The following is a 20,464-nucleotide window of genomic DNA, read 5'->3' on the forward strand; positions in this document are numbered from 1 at the left end:
AGGCACGAGGCCTCAGAAGCAAGGCAAACGTGGACAGGCTGAGCCAAAGCCCAGTTCCCCGGTTCTTTCACTGGACTTAATAGTCACTGTGCTCCCAAGCACGCTTCTAGCAGTCAGGAACTCAGCAGTGCTGAGGAGTCAGCGGGACTCAGTGGTCACAGCACTTAGATTCTGTGAGAGGAGACAGACGAGAAATAAATGTAGGATGTGTTGGGTGGTGACAAGTGTTAGGATGGAAAGCTGCAGGGGCCGGGTTGGGGTGGGCTGGGGGTGTTACTTTAGATTGGGGGGGGGCCTCTCTGGCAACGCGACCTTGGGTAGATTCCTGAATGAAGAGGGAAGTGAGTGGGGCCGATACCTGTGGGAAGAACTTTCCAGACAGAGAGCACAGTACATTCAAGAGCCCTGAGGCAGGCGAGCCCTTGGCATGTTTAGGGGCCAGTGTGGCAGGAGCAGGTAGGGTTGGCGGGGAGAGAGAGGAGATGGGGGCATAGGAGGCAGCTGCAGGCCTTGGTGGGGACTTCGGCTTTTCTCTGAACAGACCTTTTTCCAACCTTTGGAGGGTTACCTAGTGACCGACCTAACTTAGGTATTAAAAAGATGGCCTGTGCTATGGGGGCAGGGCTCACACTGGAGCTGTCTGTTCTCTGCCTGGTGACGTTGGAAATGCTCTTGGCGTGGGGATTCCATAGCACAGAAAGGCCTCGCAGGTTCTGGAAGAAAGAGTTGGTTGCAACGCTGCTCTCCCGGGCAGCTAGACTCTGGTCCTCTCCCTCTTTCTTACCTCCTTCTCTTTCCTTCATTCGTAAGGGAAAGTTCTTTGATAGTACAGAGCAATTTGCAGATGTAAGCGGTAAGGGTCCCTGGTGGTGGGAATGAACTTGGCTGAAGGGGGCCTTGTTGGCTCCATAAAGAACTGGACCAGGGGTGAGACGGGACCAGTCACATGGGATTCTTGTCCTCTTTCTTCACACTTGACCTACTGTCTGTGGTCCCAGGAGCTGTGTGGGAGGTGAGGGCCTCTTGGTCTGAGGGTATTTTATTCTAAGAGGCTGGCTTTGTGGGCAGACGTCAGCTTGCTTGTGAGGTGTTGCCAAGTCACCGACTGGACTGATTTCAGACCAGAACTGAGAGCGAGGTGGGGTTGTCTGGGCGCGTCTGGAAGGTGGGAGCACTGACTCACCCCAGTGAGCACCTCCATGCATCTTAAGCCCATCGCTCTGGGGTGTGGCCCGTGCCAGCTGGGGCCTGCCTCTCAGACGCTCCCAGGGGCCTGTTTGTGGGGCAGACACTTCATCTCGACACAAACAAGTGGTCACAAGGATCCTGGTGTTTGTCTCTCAACTGTGAGCTCAAATGAATTTTATCCAAGACTGAGAGGTCATCACAAGGTCATGTGGCAAGAGGGGTGGGAAGATGCTCAGTTGCCTTTTCTCTCCTGCCAGTGCTGAGGATGAACTAGGGGGAGCTGGTCACATTTGCCACAAAGAGGGGGCTTCCCCCGCATTACAAGCTGGCCCGCCTTCAGTTCCCGTTGCCCCCCACGTCTGTTGAACAGTCGCACCAGAAGGAATGACCGTTGGGCTCCTGCCCCTTCCTCTGGTTCTTTGACCAACAGCAACTTTGCTGACTTCCTGGAAAAGACCAGTTGCTTGACTTCTTGGCCTGTTTTCTCAGCACTGTCCCCACACTGCTCCACTGGGTCAGAGTCCCCTCTCTGAACAAAAGTGTAGTAAGTGCCCTGACGGCCTGTGCAGGGGCTAGTAGGTGCAGCCAGTTCATTGATGAAGTCTCCTGCTGGGGTACAGCCCCCTTCCGGTTCATAGTCACCCAGCGCACGTCTGTTTCTCACTCACAGAACGTTCAGTGGGCGTTACTGGTCAGCAGGTAGTTGAGATACCCAGGCTCCTTCCAGCCTGGGTTCGGCCACCCTCTGAGGCCACAGCATCCTCTGTAATGAGAGTGGAGAAGCCGCCTCGTGCTTCTTAAAGGTACCAGCCAGTGATGCCCAGTGCCTCTACCCACATTCCACTGGTGATAAGAAGTCACACCTCTGGATGGGAAGGGGCTGAGAATCATGTCCTTGGCCAGGTGGGGACCTCCCCTGACAACCTCTGATGGGAAAGCACGAACTTCGGGTGGGCAGGCAGCCATGCCAGCACATCTCTCGGTGTCTCTGCATCTGGGTCTGTCCCTCTCTTCATCTTGTCTCTCTTCCTCTTGCCTTTATGCTTCTGGATACCACGCAGGTCATTCTGGCCGATTTCCCCCCAGTGGAGTCCCCCGATGGGTGCAGGTGCCTGAAGGAGTCATTTACGCCACGATCACCTTGGGTACTGCTCGTCCCAGAGCTGGGACGCCAGTGATGCTGTGCTGCTGCCTGGCACTCAGGGGCAGGGCGCATGTCCCGGGGGGTGGCTGCCACCCGCCTCCCTCCCCTGTGCATGGGACCTGCACGTGCACGCCGTGTGTCATCCTTCCACAGACCCCCACCTGTGGCAGCCGAACAGACAGCTAAAGGATGCAGAGCGTGGCGTGGCTGTGCTCTCTTCCTGAAGACATACCCCAGTGGGTGCTGTCCCCCTTGGGGGGGGCAGCACAAAGGGGGATGGGATTATCTGAGCCTCCTGCCTGTCACTCCTGTTCATCCTGCGACCTCTAGAAGCCAAGTGTCTGTTTAAGAATATCCTACACTTATGGGTGTGCTGTGATGCCTCACAGAGATCAAATCGTTGGTACGTTTGCCCTAAATTTTCTCCACGCTGCTTCAGGTAGCGGGAGGTACTGTGATTTGCTGTTTTTTCTCAGCTTCCCCATCCCCCTGGAGGCAGATGGATAGAAGTTAGAATTCTCCGTGGAGCATGTGGGGCAACCCCAGAAGTACAAAACAGCAGGGAGATTTGGCCAGCTCATCACACAAAACTCTGCAGCCTCGCCCGTCAGTCTTTGTTACTGAAGGGTTTATCCCAACGGCCTTGCATCATTCTTACTTCACTTACCGTACAGCTAATGCAGTGCTGACAAGGACTTTTTTTCACAAAATCACCCTGATCCTACTGCCAAGCAAATCAACTGGTTTTTTTTTTTTGAGTTTTTCCTGTGGCCTTTCGATACTGATCTATTTGCATGTATAATTGAAATTGTGCTTTCTCGCTTACTGTCCTAGCTTTAGGAGTTTCCCGAGTTGCAGGCTAATCCTCAGAGCTTTCATTGATTGTGGTTGCATGATTCGCTGGATGAAATCATACTTTGCCTCGCCTCCTTCTGCTGACTGCTCAATAGCATTTGAATGAATATCTCAATGCATGCAACCTTCCCTCCTTCCTTCCTTTTTAAAAAACTAGTTTCCTCGAATCAACTCCCAGGACTAAGATTGTTGGGTCAAAGGGTATGGATGTTTTTGTGGTTCGCGAAACAACAGGCTGACAGGTTGTTTCCTGAGGGGCTTGTGTTTATTTATGTTGCCACCAGCAGTAGGGGAGTTCAGGGTCCAGCACTGGTTAGCCCCGTTATTTTCAATCTTTGCTCATTTTAATAGGTATAAAATTGTGAACTGTGCAACTTTCTTATTAAGCTAGGAAGGGGAGTCGTTACTACACTGCTTTTAAAGGAAACTGAGATTAAAACGTTCAAAGGGTTGTTTTTAGAAATATTAAAACAAGATAAAACACATTTTTATTGGTGTTATAGCTAGAATAACTGTAGCAGTGGTCTCTGTTTTCTTTTATTTCTAATGTAAATGCGGTTCTGTTTTCTTAGTGTGCAGGAGCCTAGCTATGCAGATAGTCTAAGCTTCCGGAGAATAGAAGACCGGGAGTCCATGGGCTGTCTCTTTTCTGATGGGTAATGTGGAGAGGGAAGAGAGGCTTCATTCACTCTGACTCAAGGGGACAGATCCCATGTGTAGAAATCACAGGGAAACAGATGGTGGCTCCACCTTCTAATGGTTTGAGCTGCCCAGTAATGGAAGGAATTGTCCAGCAGTCAGGAGGTAGTGAGCTCCCCGTCCACAGGAGAATTCAAGCAGAGGCTGGAGCAGGGTTACGAGACACAGGATTCCTGTGCTGAGCCGGGGGTTGGACCTGCATCCTGAGGTTCTCCTTTCTCCATGTCCTGCACTTAGGAGTTCTAATGATTTAATTTTTTTTCTTCACCTGGCTTTTTATTGGCCTTGAATAGGGCAGTGAGACCTGGAGAACAGAGCAATTCTTGCAGGGTGGTGGGGACAGAAACCAAGGTGTGTGGAGCCGACGTAAGACTGGGCTCAGTTTGTTCTTGGCAAGTTTGGGGATTTTTTTAAAAACAGAATAAAAATGTGAGTTGGACTCATTGCTGGAGGTGGAGGGAAGGTGGAGATGGGTAGAAAGAGCTAAGTTTGTGCTGGGAGGTATTCTGGGGGGTAGGATAAAGGACAGAGTCTGTGGAGGGTGAGAGTGGATTTTCAGAAAGGGTCGTGACTCTGACTCTGAGGAGCGCAGTTGGGAATGGGACGGTGGCTGCCTTCCCCGGAGCCATCTCCTGCCGTGGTCCATTTCACTTTTTATGTCCAAGGAGCCACCACTTCTCGTGGCTTCCAGGACAGGACCAGGGACAGAGCAGGCCAGCTGTTGGAGGGCAGGAGCAGCCAGTGGCCCCCAGATGTTGGAGGCTTTCTCAGCTCTGGGCTCAGACGGCAACCCCCTCCTCCTGGGCCCTTGGAATGACAGACTGACCCACCCGGAAGACCTGGGAAAGACCCCGCCCCACTGCTTCAGCCTTCAGTTGAGGAAACGGAGGCCCCTAGCAGGCGCACTGGACTTCTCAAGGGCAGATGCTGTGGGCAGTGTCTTGTCAGAGGTTTCTGTGGAGTCTGAGGTGACGAGATTTGAGGAGGGAAAGGGAGAAACTCCTGGTTTTCTGTTATTTGTGTCTGTGGCCAGAGGCAGCATCCAAGACGCTTTGCTCAGGGGTTTAGGGGCAGGGAGGTCTGCCTGGGTCTGTGGTTGGTGGCTGTGGGCTGGTTCAAGGCCGTGGAGAGGAAGAGGGGTGGCTTGACGGCCACTGGCTTCTCCTGCCTGTTCCGGGGCATCTTCCGCCCGGCAGGGCTGTGACGGACGGGTCTCCCCTGCAGAGGACGGCGAGGCCGTGAGCAGCTCCTACGAGTCCTACGATGAGGAGGAGAGCAGCAGGGGCAGGGCGGCCCCCCACCAGTGGCCCTCGCCCGAGGCCAGCATCGAGCTGATGCGTGACGCCCGCATCTGCGCCTTCCTGTGGCGCAAGAAGTGGCTGGGCCAGTGGGCCAAGCAGCTCTGTGTCATCAAGGACACCAGGCTCCTGGTCAGTCTCCTCCCCTCCCCCCTCCCGGGTGCGGGGCTGGGGATGCTCCCCGACACCAGGCATTTAGAGCCTTTTACATCAGGAGGTTTTGCTTCTCCCCGGCCTGGAATTGCATGTAGAGCTCTGTGTGCAGGGATGGACATGGTTTTTCTTAACCAGAAAGGGCTAGTTCTTTCCATCAGACTCTCAGCGGGGTCTGTGAGGACCACCCCTTTCTGTCTGGTCCCATCTGATAGATATTTTTCCCCAGGGGTCTCTTTGCCCCCTGGGCTGTGGGCTCATTCTTCCTCACATCCCAGCCACTGGAGGTTTGGGGCGGAGCCTGCTGCCCACCCAGGGCTCCCCCAGCCCCCACCCCCAATGTGGCTGCTGCCTTCACATGCAGCCGAAGAATCACTGGTATCTCCTTAGAAGTTGGAAGATTCTGAATGACTGATAATGAGGCCCATAAGAGAATCAAAAGATAGTATTCTGACCACAGCCCTGTTTCCTGTTATTTTAAATTAAAGTTGAGTTTTATGCCCCGATTTGAAGTTCCATGGAGTCATTATAAACACCCTTTCTTCACTGACTCCAACCTGCCCTGCTGTGTAGAGAGATTTTTCAGGTGATCTTGCGAAGCAGCACCGTAAGAACCCCCATTTTACAAGGGAGAAACGGAGGGCAGCATATTTCGCCCAGTAGGGAAGAGCGTTCCTTCCTTTCCTTGCTAACGTTATCATCTCCTAACTAAGCGGGTGGTCAGCGCAGCCTTTGTCCCCTGAGGACCGCTTCCTGGGGAGGATGACCAAGAGCAGAAGCAGCGAGGCTGAGGACCAGGGAAAGCGCCTGCCCCCCTGGAGAGGTGGGAGGTGCCCACAGAGGACGGGTTTGAGGACCCAGCACGGGTCTGCAGTGAGCTCAGCTGGAGAAGCAGGGCCTGGGGGCACCTTTGGCCAGTGAGGAGGAGGGGGCTTGAGGAAGAGGGAGCTAAGCTGCCTGGTCACTCTGCTGAGAACAAGCGTGGCCGATATTTGAGGTTACAGCTCTGCACTTGACGAGCGTCTGGCCTTCCAGTGTTTCTGGGCAGAGCCCGGCTCTCGGGGTCCCGTGCTGCCCAGGGGCCCCCTCGCCTGCAGAACCCGGACCCCTGGCCAAGCAGTGTCTCGCCTCTCCTCCTTCCAGTGTTACAAATCCTCCAAGGACCACAGCCCCCAGCTGGACGTGAGCTTGCTGGGCAGCAGCGTCGTGCACAAGGAGAAGCAGGTGCGGAAGAAGGAGCACAAGCTGAAGATCACGCCGCTGAACGCCGACGTGATCGTGCTGGGCCTGCAGAGCAAGGACCAAGCCGAGCAGTGGCTCCGGGTGAGGGAGGCGCCGGGTGTCTGGGGAAGCGGGCTGCTCCCCTCTGGGGCCGGGGGCTCCTGCGGCTCTGCCCACCCCCTGCCCCCTGCTTCCTCCAAAGTGGGTAGGCGTCGTCAAGGGTAAAGGGTCTGTGGTCCTTCAAGTTCGCAGGGCTTCCTGGTAGCGCTCTGTCTGCAGGAAGTGGGTCAGGGCGCCCTGTGGCTGGGTCTGGTCCCCTCAGTCCCCTGGGCGTGGGCGCTAGTGGAAATCCATTCACCTGCTGGCCTCCAGTGAGGCATCATCAGTCAGTTAAAAGGCTCCTCCCTGGAGGAGGTGGGTGGCCCGTGGCAGGCAAGGCTGGGAGCCCGAGTGGGACCAAGGCAGCGAGGAGGCACTCCACAGTGAGCCAGGGGGCCATCTGGCAAACGCAGTTCTCCCCCCAGGACTGAATAGCCATCCCCGCCCAGAATGGGGCCAGAGGGGGCGTGTGGAGCTGAGGGCTGGCTACTCCAGCTGTGTTTGGGCTGCAAAGCCCACTCTCCCTTCCCCAGCACACTCCAGAACACTTGGGGGCCTGCGGCTGAAGGGGCCTCAGGAACAAGCCCCACTTGGCTGGACACCGAGGCCACATGTGGGCCTGGTAGTGGGGGGTGGTGGGGAGGGGTGCTCTGCTCCTGGGAAATCTCGAGTCCCCTCTCCCACCCCCACCCGCTCCCCCTGACCCAGAGGGGCTTCTGGCCATGAGTGCTGGCCTGAAGGGCCTTCCTTTTCCTGCAGGTCATCCAGGAGGTAAGTGGCCTGCCTTCTGAAGGAGCGTGCGAGGGAAACCAGTACATCGCAGACGCCCAGCGCCTGAGTAGTCCGAAAGTAAGCCTCTGCCCTGCCCAGTAGAGCTCAGGTCCATTTTTTGGTAAAAATTAAAGGTGTAAAGTTGGGAGCTTTGCTTTCGCACTACAGCCCAGTTCATAAGAAGCACCCGTCCTGGGCGGAGGGCTTAGCCAGGAAACGGATGAAGAGAATACAAACCTGCGGTACTTTCTTGCTTCAGGGAAGCGTTATTGGGATGAAAGTCACCTGGGCAGGGAGATTTCTTTTTCAAGCCTCTTCCTTCCCACCCACTCCCCAGTAGAGCTTCCGGGGCTGGGGGAGCCGTCTGACTGTTGACCCCAAAGCATTCTAGTGCTCATCCGCTTGGAGTGTTGGGGACTGGCTTTAGGGTCAGTGTCGGGGCATGGGGCTGGGGGCTGGCCAAGGGGAGGGCCCTCACCCATGGAGTCACAGTCCACGTCCCCAGGTGGGTGCCCAGAAGCCTGGTAGGCACAGAGCAGAGGGTCCCTATGTCTCACCTTGGGCTCCCCACCACCGGCAGGCAGGTGGGCAGAGGCCTCGAGCAGGGAGGAGGCCCCCTGCTCCATGGGAAGGTAGCAGCCATCCTTCATGGAGAAAAACCCACAGCCCTTCTAGAGGGACCCAAGAGGGGCCAATATGTTCGTTGTCTTATTCATTCCTTGGTCATTGACAAGAAAACAAAGTCATCTTGGGATTTCTTCACTTTGGGGTGAGAAACAAGAGCTCCCCCTAAGGACCTGGCATGCAGATTCCCTGGCCAGATACTGCTGTCGCTGGTCCCTGGCAAAGGCCTGTTGGTTGGGAGTCCCTTGGCCTGTTTCCCATAGGTCTGGGTCTGTGGTTCTAAAGAAGCTTGATTGGCATATTCTGAGTGTCTCACCTTCCACAGCAGCAGCTACTGACCCCCCAGGGACTGTCTCCGGTCCTCCCGCAGCCCTGGGAACGCAGACAGGCATGTCATCCCTATTTTATACACATGCGGAATGGGGCTCAGAGAGGCGTATAATGCGAGAATGTTCTAGGTGGGATTCGAATCAGGGTCTGACTCTGTGGACAAGCCTTCTCCAAAGCCTGTGTGTTGGTAGCATGTTGATTCTCAAGAGACGACCTTGTGCCCCTGCCGTGGGTGGTTCCCAGCCTGACAGCTTTAGGTGCGAGGCTGACTCTAACGCGCCCCTGGGGCTGGCTCCCTGCCCTGCCCGCTGGCAACGGGGCCGCTATCACATCTGGTTGAACAGTCATCTGGAGAACTTGTGAACAGGGATGCGTGGTGGCCTGAAGAAGGGGAAGATGCTCTGGGATGGGGCAGGGAACCTTAGAAAGGAGGGCAAAGGCAGGTCCTCCAGGGAGCCCCAGGAGAACCTGGGAAGGTCCTACCAGTGACTTGGACTCCAAGGTGACCCCAGGCCTGCACCCAAGAGTCCTCCGTTATTTTCCCTTAAGTTGAGGTCTCCGAGGTAACCATCCCCAGACAAGGTCACCCACTGGTCTCTCTCTCTTCCACAGCCAGATATAAGCGAGAAGTACCTGTCAGCCTCGGAGTGTGGAAGCTCTACAGATGGCCACCCTGAGGTCCCAGAGACCAGAGACGGTATTGATGCTGTGGTGCTCAGCCTCGGGTTAGGAGCGGGGTGGCATCCCGGGCTGTGAGGCTCGGCTGTCTGGCTCAACCCTAATGGGCTTTTACAGCCAGTTCCACATGCCTCCAGTTTATAAACTGCTGGGGAAGACCACAACGGGTAGACCCCGGCAAGAGGGCGTGGTGATCAAGCCCAAGTGAAGGTTCATAAATTGCCAGGGGTGGGGTGTTCTTTCATCTCTTCTCGTTCGCTGAGCCTGGTTCAAAGCTCTGAGTCTGTGAAGACTCCCCAGCGCTGACGTGGAAAAGCCATCAGCGCTGCACCCAGACGGCTGACATGCCCTCGTGAAAGACGGGAAAACCCAGCAGCCCTGTCCCTGTCCCCATCCCGTCAGCACTGGGGAATCTTGACTCGGCTTTTTCTCTCCTCTTGACAGTCAAGAAGAAATGTTCTGCTGGCCTCAAGCTGAGCAACCTGATGAACCTGGGCAGGAAGAAGTCTACCTCGCTGGAGCCTCCGGACCGGTCCTTCGAGACATCCAGTAAGACCCGCAGCCACCCCGGGCCAGAGCCTGCCGCCAGGAAGGCAGCTCGGACGGCAGAGGCACGCGCCTGGGGTCTGGCTTTACCGCCTGTCGGGCTGCTGAGCCCACGGCCCACAGCTTCTGTTGGTCTCCACGGCACTGCAGGGAGCTGTTGAAGCCTCACCAGACCTCTTGCTGCAGTGCTGGCTCCCTTGTGGAAGTGAAAGGGTGATCAGTTGCTGTTCTCCTAACTGTCTTTAAAGTCATGTTCGTGTGATCAGTATCCATGGAACATGATGGGCACCATGTTAGGCAAAGGGGACCCGGCAGGGGGAGGACACAGTCCAGAGAGCTTCCAGCTCAAGAAAGATGATGGCTTTATACCCGTAACCACGTACGGTGCCGCCTCAGTAGCTCCAAGGTGTCAGGGACAGAAATGACTTTTCTTGCTCTGTGGACCTGCGCCTTGAAGGATGGGTAGGAGCTGAATGGGCTGGGATGGCCCCCGTGGGTGGGAGCAAGACTCTGAGAGGGAGACTGGTGAGAGCCGTTAAGCGGACAAGAAAACCCCATGTTCTGGTGCAGAGGGCATGTGTGGGCCCGGGGAGGCCCTTAGAGGTCATCTCTACTGCCCTACTCAGCCTTGAGGACACTGAGGCCAGTAGGAGAGAGACCTTGCCCAGAAAATATCCTGGTTTCCAACTTGGAACTTACTGCTGTAGGTCCCACCAGGCCCTGAAGGCCACTACTGCCCATCGTTGGGCCTCTCCATCCTCGTGGAGCCCACATCCCACCCTGGGCTCCTCTCCTGAGTCCCAGTTCGGCTCTGTGTTTTGCCACTGGCAGGGTGGCGGGCAGATCGGGAAGGTGGCAGATGGGCTGTACAGCCTCCCGCTTCTCCAGCCAGGGTGCCAGCTAGCAGCTCAGCTCTGCCAGCCCCTGTGGCCTCAGGGGGCACGGCGTTGGGCATGGGAGGCTGGTCCCCAGTGAGTCACTCAGGGAGATGTGGCTGGGTTATTGCTGGCAGTTACTCAGCAGCGAAGCATGCTCCTGTCCCCTGTGGCTGGGGAAAGGCCAGAGAGAACACAGACGCTCTCCTTCTCAGGAGTTGGCATCTGAGCTCCCCGCCCCTTAACCCAGAATTCTCTTTGGTCCAGAGAATTGTGATGGGCAAACGGGGTGCCTGCCTGAATGAGCCAGTTCCTAGGTCCTGGGCTCATAGTCTTCCACTCTGCTACTGTGACATGGTATTCCTGTGGCTCTGAAGTTCATGATCCCACTGTGTGGCCAGCACTGGGCTGGACGCAAAGGTGGCTGTGCACTTTGACCTGCTATATGGGCCTCGTTCATCTCAGCCAAGGTTCAGAGCAGCTGCCAATCCCTTAGGATGGAGAAGGCACCCACTTCATAAGCCAGTGCCTCTGGGAAGGTGAGCAGCACAGGCAGATGTCAATCTCCTGCAAAGGGTCCTGGATTTCTACTCATCTTTGTAGCCCCAGGGAGAAGGCTCTGCTTGGCACAGGGTGTCAGCTCTGGAAATGTTCAGCTAAGTTGGGGTGGGGAGGGCGGAAAGCTTGTCCTCTCCTTGGGAAGCTGAACCCAACACAGGCAATCATTTAAAAACAGGAAAGGACTGTACAACGGGCACATCCCAGGGCTGACAGCCCCTGTGTGCAGCAGGGAGAGAAGGGCTCCCTGCTGGGGAGGCCACAGGGCACAGACCTGAGCACTGGAGATGAAGGTGGCAAGTTCTTGCCCTGACAAGCTGTGTCTGGGTGGAAGGCAGACAGGGAAGCAGAGTTTCACTGTTCCAGGATTCAGGTGTCTGAAGGCCAGCGGAATGGGGAGGGCAGGAGCCAGGGAGGGCCAAGGCCAGATGTTTCTGGGAAGATGAGGAGGAATTGACCATGGGGAGGGCTTTGCAGGCTGAGACTGAGTGACCCAGGGATGGCAAGGCTGTCCAGGGAGCTGAGGAAGCTAAGGCTGTGGAGGTAAGGGGACTGCACCTGCAGCGAGGAGACCCTGGCTGGGGCGAGCTGCCTGCACATGGCTGGCAGAGGTGGGGAGGCGGGGAGCTGCAGGACAGGCACGTCCTACACACACACACACACACACACACACACACACACACACACACACACCCCACCCCCTGCCTGGTCTGGCCCAAGACACAGCTCACTTTCCCCTGGACACACCTTTTTCAAAAACCAGTAGGACCAGGGGACCTGCCTGCAAAGGGTCTAGCTGCTAATGCAAAAGGACAAAGAATATGAAATTCACAGCCTCTGAGGGGTCAGGAGTTCTCAGGCAAAGCACGACACATCTTGGAACTGAGATTCCAGAGGAGCCTCTCCGGAGGCCAGGGCAGGGGCAGCCCTGGGCACCCTCGGCCGCCCACACCCACCCACACCCACGTCCCTCCCCGCAGGTTACCTGAACGTGCTGGTGAACAGCCAGTGGAAGTCGCGCTGGTGCTCTGTTAGGGACAGTCACCTGTACTTCTACCAGGACCGGAACCGGAGCAAGGCAGCCCAGCAGCCCCTCAGCCTGGTGGGCTGTGAGGTGGTTCCAGATCCGAGCCCCGACCACCTCTACTCCTTCCGCATCCTGCACAATGGCGAGGAGCTGGCCAAGCTTGAGGTACCATGTTGGCCAGGTCGGGTCAGGCGGGCACAGCCAGGGTGCGTGGGTCACAGCTGCCTGCCTCGAGTCCTGGGGCCTGCAGTCCCACAACGCGAGATTCAACATAGCCGCGCTTTATTTTTTACTTCCTTTGCCTGAGATTGTTTGCATTTTAAAAAAATTTCCATTCCCTTTCTGACCTCAGGGTGGTTGTGTCACAGGAGCGGGGACAATGAGCTATTTCCTGTACTTAGGGCAGGAGTATTTATAACTCCCCCAGCTGCTGGAAAAACTTTCTGGGGATTCAAAGCGGGTTTGTGATTTCGTTTGTGTATCACCAGATGGGGCCCAGTACATAAAAATGCTGACTGTTAGGGCTTGTCTTGGGGGACAGTAAGCTTTGTGATACAGTTATTCCCACTCCTCACCCTTACGTTACATTTATGACAATAGAAGTGACGTAATGCTTTGCAATGAGCTGGGCAGGCCTGAGCCAGAGGGCTTTACATGCACTGAAGCACACACCATGGTTCACTTCTGCTCACCTAGTCCTGCCTGCATCCAGGGGTCTTCATCCAAATTTTGCTCCAATACTGCCCTCTGGTGGCTAAAAGATCCACATCCCAATTGCTTCCCAGGGGCAAGCTTGTATCCAGATCGACCTTTAGGTATCGACCTAAAACACAAATTCTAACAATTCTCTCCTGGTCCATGAGCCTTCTAGAAATACATGTTTATGAATCACATGTGATACCTGGGACAAATGTCACAGTGTCACTGAGGTGGCACCAGGGTATGAATAGCAGGAAATGTTATCTGGGGTCCCTAGGTGATGGAATATGCTAGTGAAAATAAGGGACGTGGCCCCAGGGCGCTCAGAGGCTTTGCCCAGGGTGGGCATCGGGGCAGGGGTGCTGTTCAGCCTCAGCGGGGAGGGGCTGGGCCCCAGGCAGCACGCTCCAGCCCTGCTCGTGTCCCTCTCGGCCTCCTCCCAGGCCAAGACTTCCGAGGAAATGGGCCACTGGCTAGGCCTTCTGCTCTCTGAGTCAGGCTCCAAGACAGACCCAGAAGAATTCACCTACGACTACGTGGACGCCGACAGGGTTTCCTGTATCGTGAGTGCCGCGAAAACCTCTCTGCTGTGAGTATCAGGGGCTTCCTTCTTGCTTTGCAGCCTCCCACTCCAAGCCGGGCCTCAGGACCCAGGCCCAGACTGGCCTCTGGTGGTCAGTCGCACAGCATGGCAGTTGGGAACTCAGGGTGAGCCCTGTTCTGCCAGCAGCAGGAAGGCCAGGGCCAGGAGCAGCCCTCAGGGAGCTGAGCCAGGCCTCTGGCCCAGGGGCAGCCATGGTATCCCTGGCTCTGATTAGATGCTGTCCAGCTCCTTAAGAAAGAGGTAGCGCCTCTCCTGGCCTTCCGCTTTCCCCGCTGTCCACATAGCCCTTTCCCACGGACCCTCGCTGGGTCCCAGCGCAGCCTGGACTAAGCAGGGCAGGGTGCTGCTTCTGCTTCCTGGATGAGCAAACTGGGACTCAGGAGAAGTGGTCCTGGGCTGGGGGGCAGAGGTAGCACTGGTGGAAGCTAGCTGAGCCTCTGAAACAATCCCTTTTCTTAAGGGGAAAATACCTGGTCTGTGCTGCCCCAAGCGTACTGTGAACTGAAATGAGAAAGGATTTTGTTGTTGTTGGAAGGAGATCCTGAGAGGGAGAAATCAGGGTAGGAAGAGACAAAAGGATCCTAGGAGGAGAGGTACAGACAGAGAAAGTTTGTTCTTCTAGAAGAGAAATTTGAGACCAGGAGTTCTAGTAAGAACGCCCTGGGGAGAGAGGAGAGAGAACCCTAAACAAACAGATTTGTTTTAAAATGAGGTCAGTGCTGGTCCCCGTCTCCTGCACAGCCCACGGATTTCACTGCACCTCTCCTTGTTGTGAATCCTTTGAAATTGGTAGCTTTTACCATCCTGCCCTGAATCCTCTCTCGCCATGTCTTCCAGACTGATGCAGAGGAAGTTCTCAGAGCCAAACACTTACATTGATGGCCTGCCCAGCCAGGATCGTCAGGAGCTGCTATATGACGACGTGGAGATGTCAGAGCTGACGGCTGCGGTAAGGATGCTGGCTGGGCAGCACCCTGGGGCTGTTCGGTGGTCCCTGAGAGGCATGGCTTCCAAGTCACCTGCAGGGTCACCAGTGCAGAAACTGAGGTGCAGTGAAGTCATCTTTTGTACAGTGGGGCTGTGCCGTCTGCCTGGTTTGGGGACTCAGCTTGATAAAACAGCTGGTTAACCACTCTGGTCAGTTCTAAGGGTGGAGGGTGTGGTATGAGAATTGGGAGCGGCGATACTATTAGCCTTTTTAAAAATTGAAGTGTAGTTGATTTGCAATATTAGTTTCAGGTTATAGCATAGTGATTCAGTGTTTCTATAAATTATAGGCCCTTAAATTACTACAAAATAATGGCTATAATTCCAATATGTCCTTGTTGCTTCTGTTTTATACATAGTATGTCTTAATCCCATCCCCCTATCTTGTCCCAATCCTCCTTCCCTCTCCTCACTGGTAATCACTAGTTACCAGTTCTCTGTGAGTCTGTTTCTGTTTTGCTACATATCTTCATTCGTATTATTTTTTAGATTCTATATATGTGATATCATACAGTATTTGTCTTTCTCTGTCTGACTTACTTCACTAAGCATAGTATTCTCTAGGTCCATCCATTTTGCTGCAAATGGCAGAATTTCATTCTTTCTCACAGCTATGTAATATTCCAGTGTGTGTGTGCCTGTGTGTGTATGTTCTTTATTCATTCATCTTTTGATGGACACTGGGTTGCTTCAGTATCTTGGCTATGTAAATAGTGCTGCTACAAATGTTGTGGTGCACGTATATTTTCAAATTACTGTTTTTGCCTTTTTCTGGTTCTGTACCAAGGTTGCTGAATCACAGGGTAGTTCTATTTTTAGTTTTTCAAGGAACCTCCATACTGTTTTCCATAGTGGCTGCACCAGTTTACATCCCTACCAGCAGCAGACTAGTGTTCCGTCTTCTCCACATTCCCATCATTTGTTATTTGTAGACGTTTTGAAGATAGACACTGACAGGTGTGAGGTAGTATCTCTGCATTTCCTTAATAATTAGTGATGATCAGCATCTTTTTACATGCCTGTGAGCCATCTGTCTTTGGAAAAACATTCAAGACTTCTGCCCATTAAAAAAATTTTTTTTTTGATATGGAGTTGTATGAGCTGTTTATGTATCTTGGCTGTTAATCCCCTGTCAGTCATATCATTTGCAAATCTTTTCTCCCATTCTGTAGGTGGCTTTTTCTTTTTGTCAGTGGTTTCCTTTGCTGTGCAGAAGTTTCTCAGTTTAATTAGATCCCATCTGTTTACTTCTGCTTTTATGTCACAGAGTGTTCTGCCTATGTTCCCTTTGAGGAGGTTTATGGTTTGAGGTCTTTCATGTTGAGTTGCTTTCTGTGTAGAGTGTGAGGAAATGTTCTAATCTCCTTCTCGTACATGTAGCTGTCCAGACACCATTAGTCTTTGAGGCTCAAGCTGTCAGCCAAGGTGGGATCGTCACACTGACAGCAGGTCCCACTAACTGGGCATGGGAGTCTGGGCTGTGCTGAGGGCATCTGTGGGTTATCTCATTTCATCCCAGCTGCCTTAGAGAGAGGCACTACTAGTCTCTTCTCTACAGATGAGGAAATAAGGGTCCGGAAAATGAAGTACCGTCTCCTGTGTCTCCCATCTCTTGAATGGCAAACCCTGGGTGTGACCCCGGACCTTTCAGCTCAGCAGGGGGCTCCCCAGGAGGAAGGTCCTGCGAACTCTGGCACAAGGAAGGGACTGGAGCTCTGCGGCAGGGCTCGTGTCCCCTGCAGGGCCCAGGGAGCAGAGGCAATGTTCAAAGCCATCTGACCCTTTCCTGTGCAGGTGGAAACCCCAGAGGAGGCTGCCCCTGTGACAGATGCTCCAAGCCAGCCCGAGCTCGACCGGGTATACCTGGACCTCACACCAGTCAAGTCCTTCCTGCACGGCGCTGGCGGGGCCCAGGCCCAGGCCCAGGCCCAGGACCCCCTCTCCACGCCACCCCACCAGGACCCTCCAGCTGAGGCCCTCCCTGCAGACCCTGCCCCTGCCCCAGCCCTTGAGGAGTCCCTCGTGAAGCCTCCAGAGAACCCTGAGTTGGAGGTACAGGCTGTCCCCCAGCAGATGAGCCGGCGTCACCTTCCCGGCCCCTCAGCCAGCTGAGTGGTGCCTGCTTTATTCCAAAGCAGATGCAGCAGGAGAGTCTGGAACCCGAGGAGCCTTCCCTGAGACTCGCAGCAGTCAAAATCCAGACTGAACAGCAGAAAACCTCCTCACCGAGCTGCCCTGATGCTGCGGCCATCACCCCAGCTGGGGCCAGCCCCCCTGTGAAGGACAGGCTGAAGGCAACCAGTGCAGGTAGGTGTCTGTCCTAGATAAGAGTTGGATGTTTGGGAAATGGTTTAGAGAAGTTAGCCTGATCCCCTCCCTTTCAGGTGAGGAAACAAAGGATCAGAGAGGTGAAGGGACTTGCTAAATGTCACACAGCAAAGAAAAGGCAGGCCCAGTCTCCTTTTCTGTCCCTGCTTGGCTGGCCTGGTGTCCAGCTCTAATCTGCTGCCAAGCCCTGGGTTCTGTCTGAGCCCACAGCGTGGGTGGGGACAGCCCTTGTGCCAGCCTGGCTGACCTAAGGGGCGCCCCTCTCTGCTCCTATAGAGATCAAACTGGGCAAGAACAGGACAGAAGCTGAGGTGAAACGGTACACAGAGGAGAAGGAGAGGCTGGAGAAGCAGAAGGAAGAAATCCGGGGGCACCTGGCTCAGCTCCGGAAGGAGAAACGAGAGCTGAAGGAGACCCTGCTCAAATGCACGGGTAAGGGGCCTCGGCTTTCTGTGGGAAGAACCCAGATCTGTGCACGCGGCCTGCAGCCCCTCCCCTCAGCGTCTGGCACAGGTGGTGCTTCCTGCAGTCCTTCCCCTCCATCCTGTCTGAAAGGCTGCTGTCCTGGACCAGGATGGAATTTAAAAAGCTGGTTAAAGGAGAAAATCTCTAAAAATGTGTTTAGACCTTCAGTGTTTGATTTTCACTTGAAACAAATGTGTATTTCTTGGCCCATCTTCTGACCAACCTGAGACCTCTGGGGTGAGAGGGAAGCATGCAACAGGGCTGAGATGGTGCCGGCATGCAGGGCCACTGCTCCGTGAGGCCCAGGGAAGCACCCCGTGCCAGAAGGGTTGGGGCAGCTTGAAACAGCCCAGCCATCCTCCAAGGGTCATTAATAAAGCTTTTCTACGCCTTTGGGGTCGCTGTCACAATAGCAGGTATCAAAACGACCGAGCCTCTAAGAACCTACCAGAAGGGCCTGGGACCCCAGACTCAGGCCCTCTTGTGAATGCAGAGCTCGTCCTCCGGGGCCTCCCAGAATACAGACACGGGACTTGGGCTTGGAGTTGCTCACCACACACAGGCCCATCCCAGCTCTGAGTGTCGGAGCCAGAGCTGTGGTCCGTGGCCATGTAGGGTCCTATTCTGGAGTGGTGAGTGTATAAATCCCACCTCCCCCCAAGCAGGGCGTCTGGCTGGAAGGGCTGTTCCCTGCAGCTGACTTAATCTTTGCAGACAAGGCCGTGGTGGCCAACTTGGAGCAGAAGCTGAAGGAGATTGACGAGGAGTGCAGGACGGAGGAGCGCAGGCGTGTGGACCTGGAGCTCAGCATTGTGGAGGTGAAGGACAACCTGAAGAAGGCCGAGGCGGGGCCCGTGACGCTGGGCACCACAGTGGACACCACCCACCTGGAGAACGCGAGCCCCCGAGTGAGTCCGGGAGCCATGGTCCTCTGAGCTGCTGGCAGGGCCTCCTGGCCTGGGGCTAGGTGGGGCTGGGTCCACCTCCCTCTCCTTAACTCTGTGCCCTGGCTCTCCCCCATCACCACAGCCCAAAGCTGCCACCCTAGCTCCTGTCCCCGACTGTACCCCAGTCAACTCAGCAACTGCGCTCAAGAATAGGCCTCTGTCGGTCATGGTCACGGGCAAAGGCACTGTCCTCCAGAAAGCCAAGGTAAGTGGTCCCTCCCGGCCTCTTTCGGGGCTGCCGGTAGACAGCAGAACTGTCTCTACGGCGGGGCTCCCTTCTGACCCGGGGGGCACTGCTCTGAGTGAGGGCGCTGCTCTCAGCAGAAGAGAGGCAGGGGCTAGGGCTTCGCTGTGCCTTTGGCAGAGACCAACCGGAAAGGTGCCTGCGCTCAGTTTGGTGACCTGACGCGTCAGCCTGAGGGTACCTGAATCCATGCACCACCACGTGGTTATCAGTAATTCCAGGGGGACAGCTGCAGTTCAGAGACAGATTGGGGCTGGAGAGTTTTCCAATAACTTGAAAAAAAAAAAAACACCAAACCTCAGTGACTGAAGGACTTCTACCAGGAAAACTAAAGCAGCAGATTCAGACAGGTGACGTGATTTGCCTGAAGTGGCCCAGCCAGCTGGTGGCAAAGTCTCAGTAAGGGGTAAACAAGGAGCAGATGCCAACTGGGTTTTTCCCTGAGGGCTAGATGAAAAGTGTTATGAATCCTTTACTCGTTTGTACAGTAAAGAACATGCCTAGAGCTGCCTGTGTTTTTGGCAGGCTCTGCTCCTTGTTTCTGTCCTGCTTACCTGCTGGAGACAGTCATTGGTGCAGGTGCTTAAAATAAGTATTAAATCCACACAAACACATGAAACACTGCCGTGGCTGAAATCCTTGCCCCACCATCTGCTGCGCCATGGCCTCAGACATCTCTTAATCAGTGCTCCAAGCGGTGGGGAACACACAGGGGCTGAACCTCAGTTGCTGTCCCTACTCGTAGCTGCTTCTGCTTAGAGGTAGGTTGCTACAGAGGATAACTAACTTTCTTCTTTGTGGGGGGGGATGCTGGTGTTTGACTGGTACCCTAGGAATGGGAGAAGAAAGGAACGAGTTAGGAAACAAGCTTCGTCTAAAGACCCTCCCATCGATACGGACCTTGGTGACAATCCTGCTGTGTTACCGTCTTCATTAAAGCAGCAACTCTGTGAAAGGGTGAGTCTGTTTACAAGCAAAAGGAAGCGCTGGGGTTCTGTGGATGGAAAGCTTCAGCTAAGAGGCGGCTCTGTCCCTTTGGAGAGCCAAAGGAAGTAAGACAACAGATCTCCAAAAAAGCCTTTTTGTTACTTAGTCTATTGGTTGTAAACAAGACATTGCTGTGTTTAGGGGTATTTTGTGTTTCTTCCTTGAAGTTTTCATCAATTGCTTGATCAAGCTTTTTTAAGTGAAAAGCTTCTGATGTTGACACTTCTGTGGAAGAGAAATCAAGGTAGCAGGGCCCTGTCCCACTGATCACATGGCTTTGGTGATCAAGAAGATCTAAACTCCTGACTGGCATCTCCTATCCAATTCTTAGCAGTGTCTGGGGTTAAACTGTCCTTTTCTTCCACTGTGTAAACCATCTATGGTTTTTTGAAAAATGGTGATGGGGGAAATATTTGGGACCAAGCTGAGGCACAGTTCCCAGTAAATTAAGGACTTTTTTTTTCAGCCTTAAACAGGCCTGAATCAATTGGTTTTAAATAAAATTTTGTGATGCTGTACTATATAGAAGAAAATGTTTAAAATCTTGTAATTTAGAACAGTCAAAAGTGTCTTTGGAGATTTAACTGACTTTTTACATTACCATAGAAGCAAGATTACCCTGTGTTTACAGATTCAGTCCTGTGGCGAGGTCATTTTTAAGGGAAGAGTTATTTAATATAATGCTCTCTTAGTCCCGGTTTTTCAAGTTGTGCATAATGTCCAGGCCCTTCCCAAGGAAAAAGGGGTGAATTTTGTTTTTGGTGGTCGCTTTCTTCTCTCAAAATTGGAGTGCTGTCCTGTGTGCTGCCGGTTCTCTTCCGATGGCACTGTTAACACAGGCTGAAACATTTCAACTAGCATCTCTGCCTCATTTCTGGGGGCTCTGAACCAGCGTCCTCTAACCCTGGTTCCTGAGAACTAAAGGTCTTTTGATTCTTATTTGTCTTTCTAATCCCAGGGCATTTCTTTCCTTTGTCATAAATACTTGGTGTCCCAAGTGGTGAGTTAGATTTTTTTTTTAATAAAATGTTAATTGTATTTTGGGTTTTCTTGTCTTTCATGGAGAGACTTGGGGCAACGGCCTGCAAGGGGAAACATCATGGTTACTTACACACTGAACTTCAAACTATGTGCAGT

General features: G+C 54.0%; 1 protein-coding gene across 6 annotated transcripts in view; it reads left to right on the forward strand.

Annotated features, from left to right (window-relative positions):
- Positions 1–20,365, forward strand: part of AFAP1L2 (actin filament associated protein 1 like 2) — a 91,055-nt gene extending 70,690 nt beyond the window's left edge. For 2 of the 6 annotated variants that reach the window (XM_032490838.1, XM_032490837.1), the window contains 14 exons: positions 5,111–5,316; positions 6,481–6,660; positions 7,417–7,506; positions 8,995–9,079; positions 9,505–9,609; positions 12,020–12,231; positions 13,209–13,354; positions 14,207–14,318; positions 16,151–16,408; positions 16,492–16,663; positions 16,961–17,116; positions 17,864–18,057; positions 18,179–18,301; positions 19,154–20,365. In XM_032490838.1, the coding sequence (XP_032346729.1) occupies positions 5,111–5,316; positions 6,481–6,660; positions 7,417–7,506; positions 8,995–9,079; positions 9,505–9,609; positions 12,020–12,231; positions 13,209–13,354; positions 14,207–14,318; positions 16,151–16,408; positions 16,492–16,663; positions 16,961–17,116; positions 17,864–18,057; positions 18,179–18,301; positions 19,154–19,396 (2,282 nt within the window). In that variant the 3' untranslated portion in view covers positions 19,397–20,365. Of the gene's footprint in view, positions 1–2,249; positions 2,334–5,110; positions 5,317–6,480; positions 6,661–7,416; positions 7,507–8,994; positions 9,080–9,504; positions 9,610–12,019; positions 12,232–13,208; positions 13,355–14,206; positions 14,319–16,150; positions 16,409–16,491; positions 16,664–16,960; positions 17,117–17,863; positions 18,058–18,178; positions 18,302–19,153 lie in introns of all 6 variants that reach the window. The other 4 variants (XM_032490841.1, XM_032490836.1, XM_032490839.1 and 1 more) reach the window with 4 other exon arrangements.
- The last annotated feature ends 99 nt before the right edge of the window (positions 20,366–20,464 follow it).

This window comes from Camelus ferus, chromosome 11 (genome assembly GCF_009834535.1).
Source record: "Camelus ferus isolate YT-003-E chromosome 11, BCGSAC_Cfer_1.0, whole genome shotgun sequence".
Classification (NCBI taxonomy): Eukaryota; Metazoa; Chordata; class Mammalia; order Artiodactyla; family Camelidae; genus Camelus; species Camelus ferus.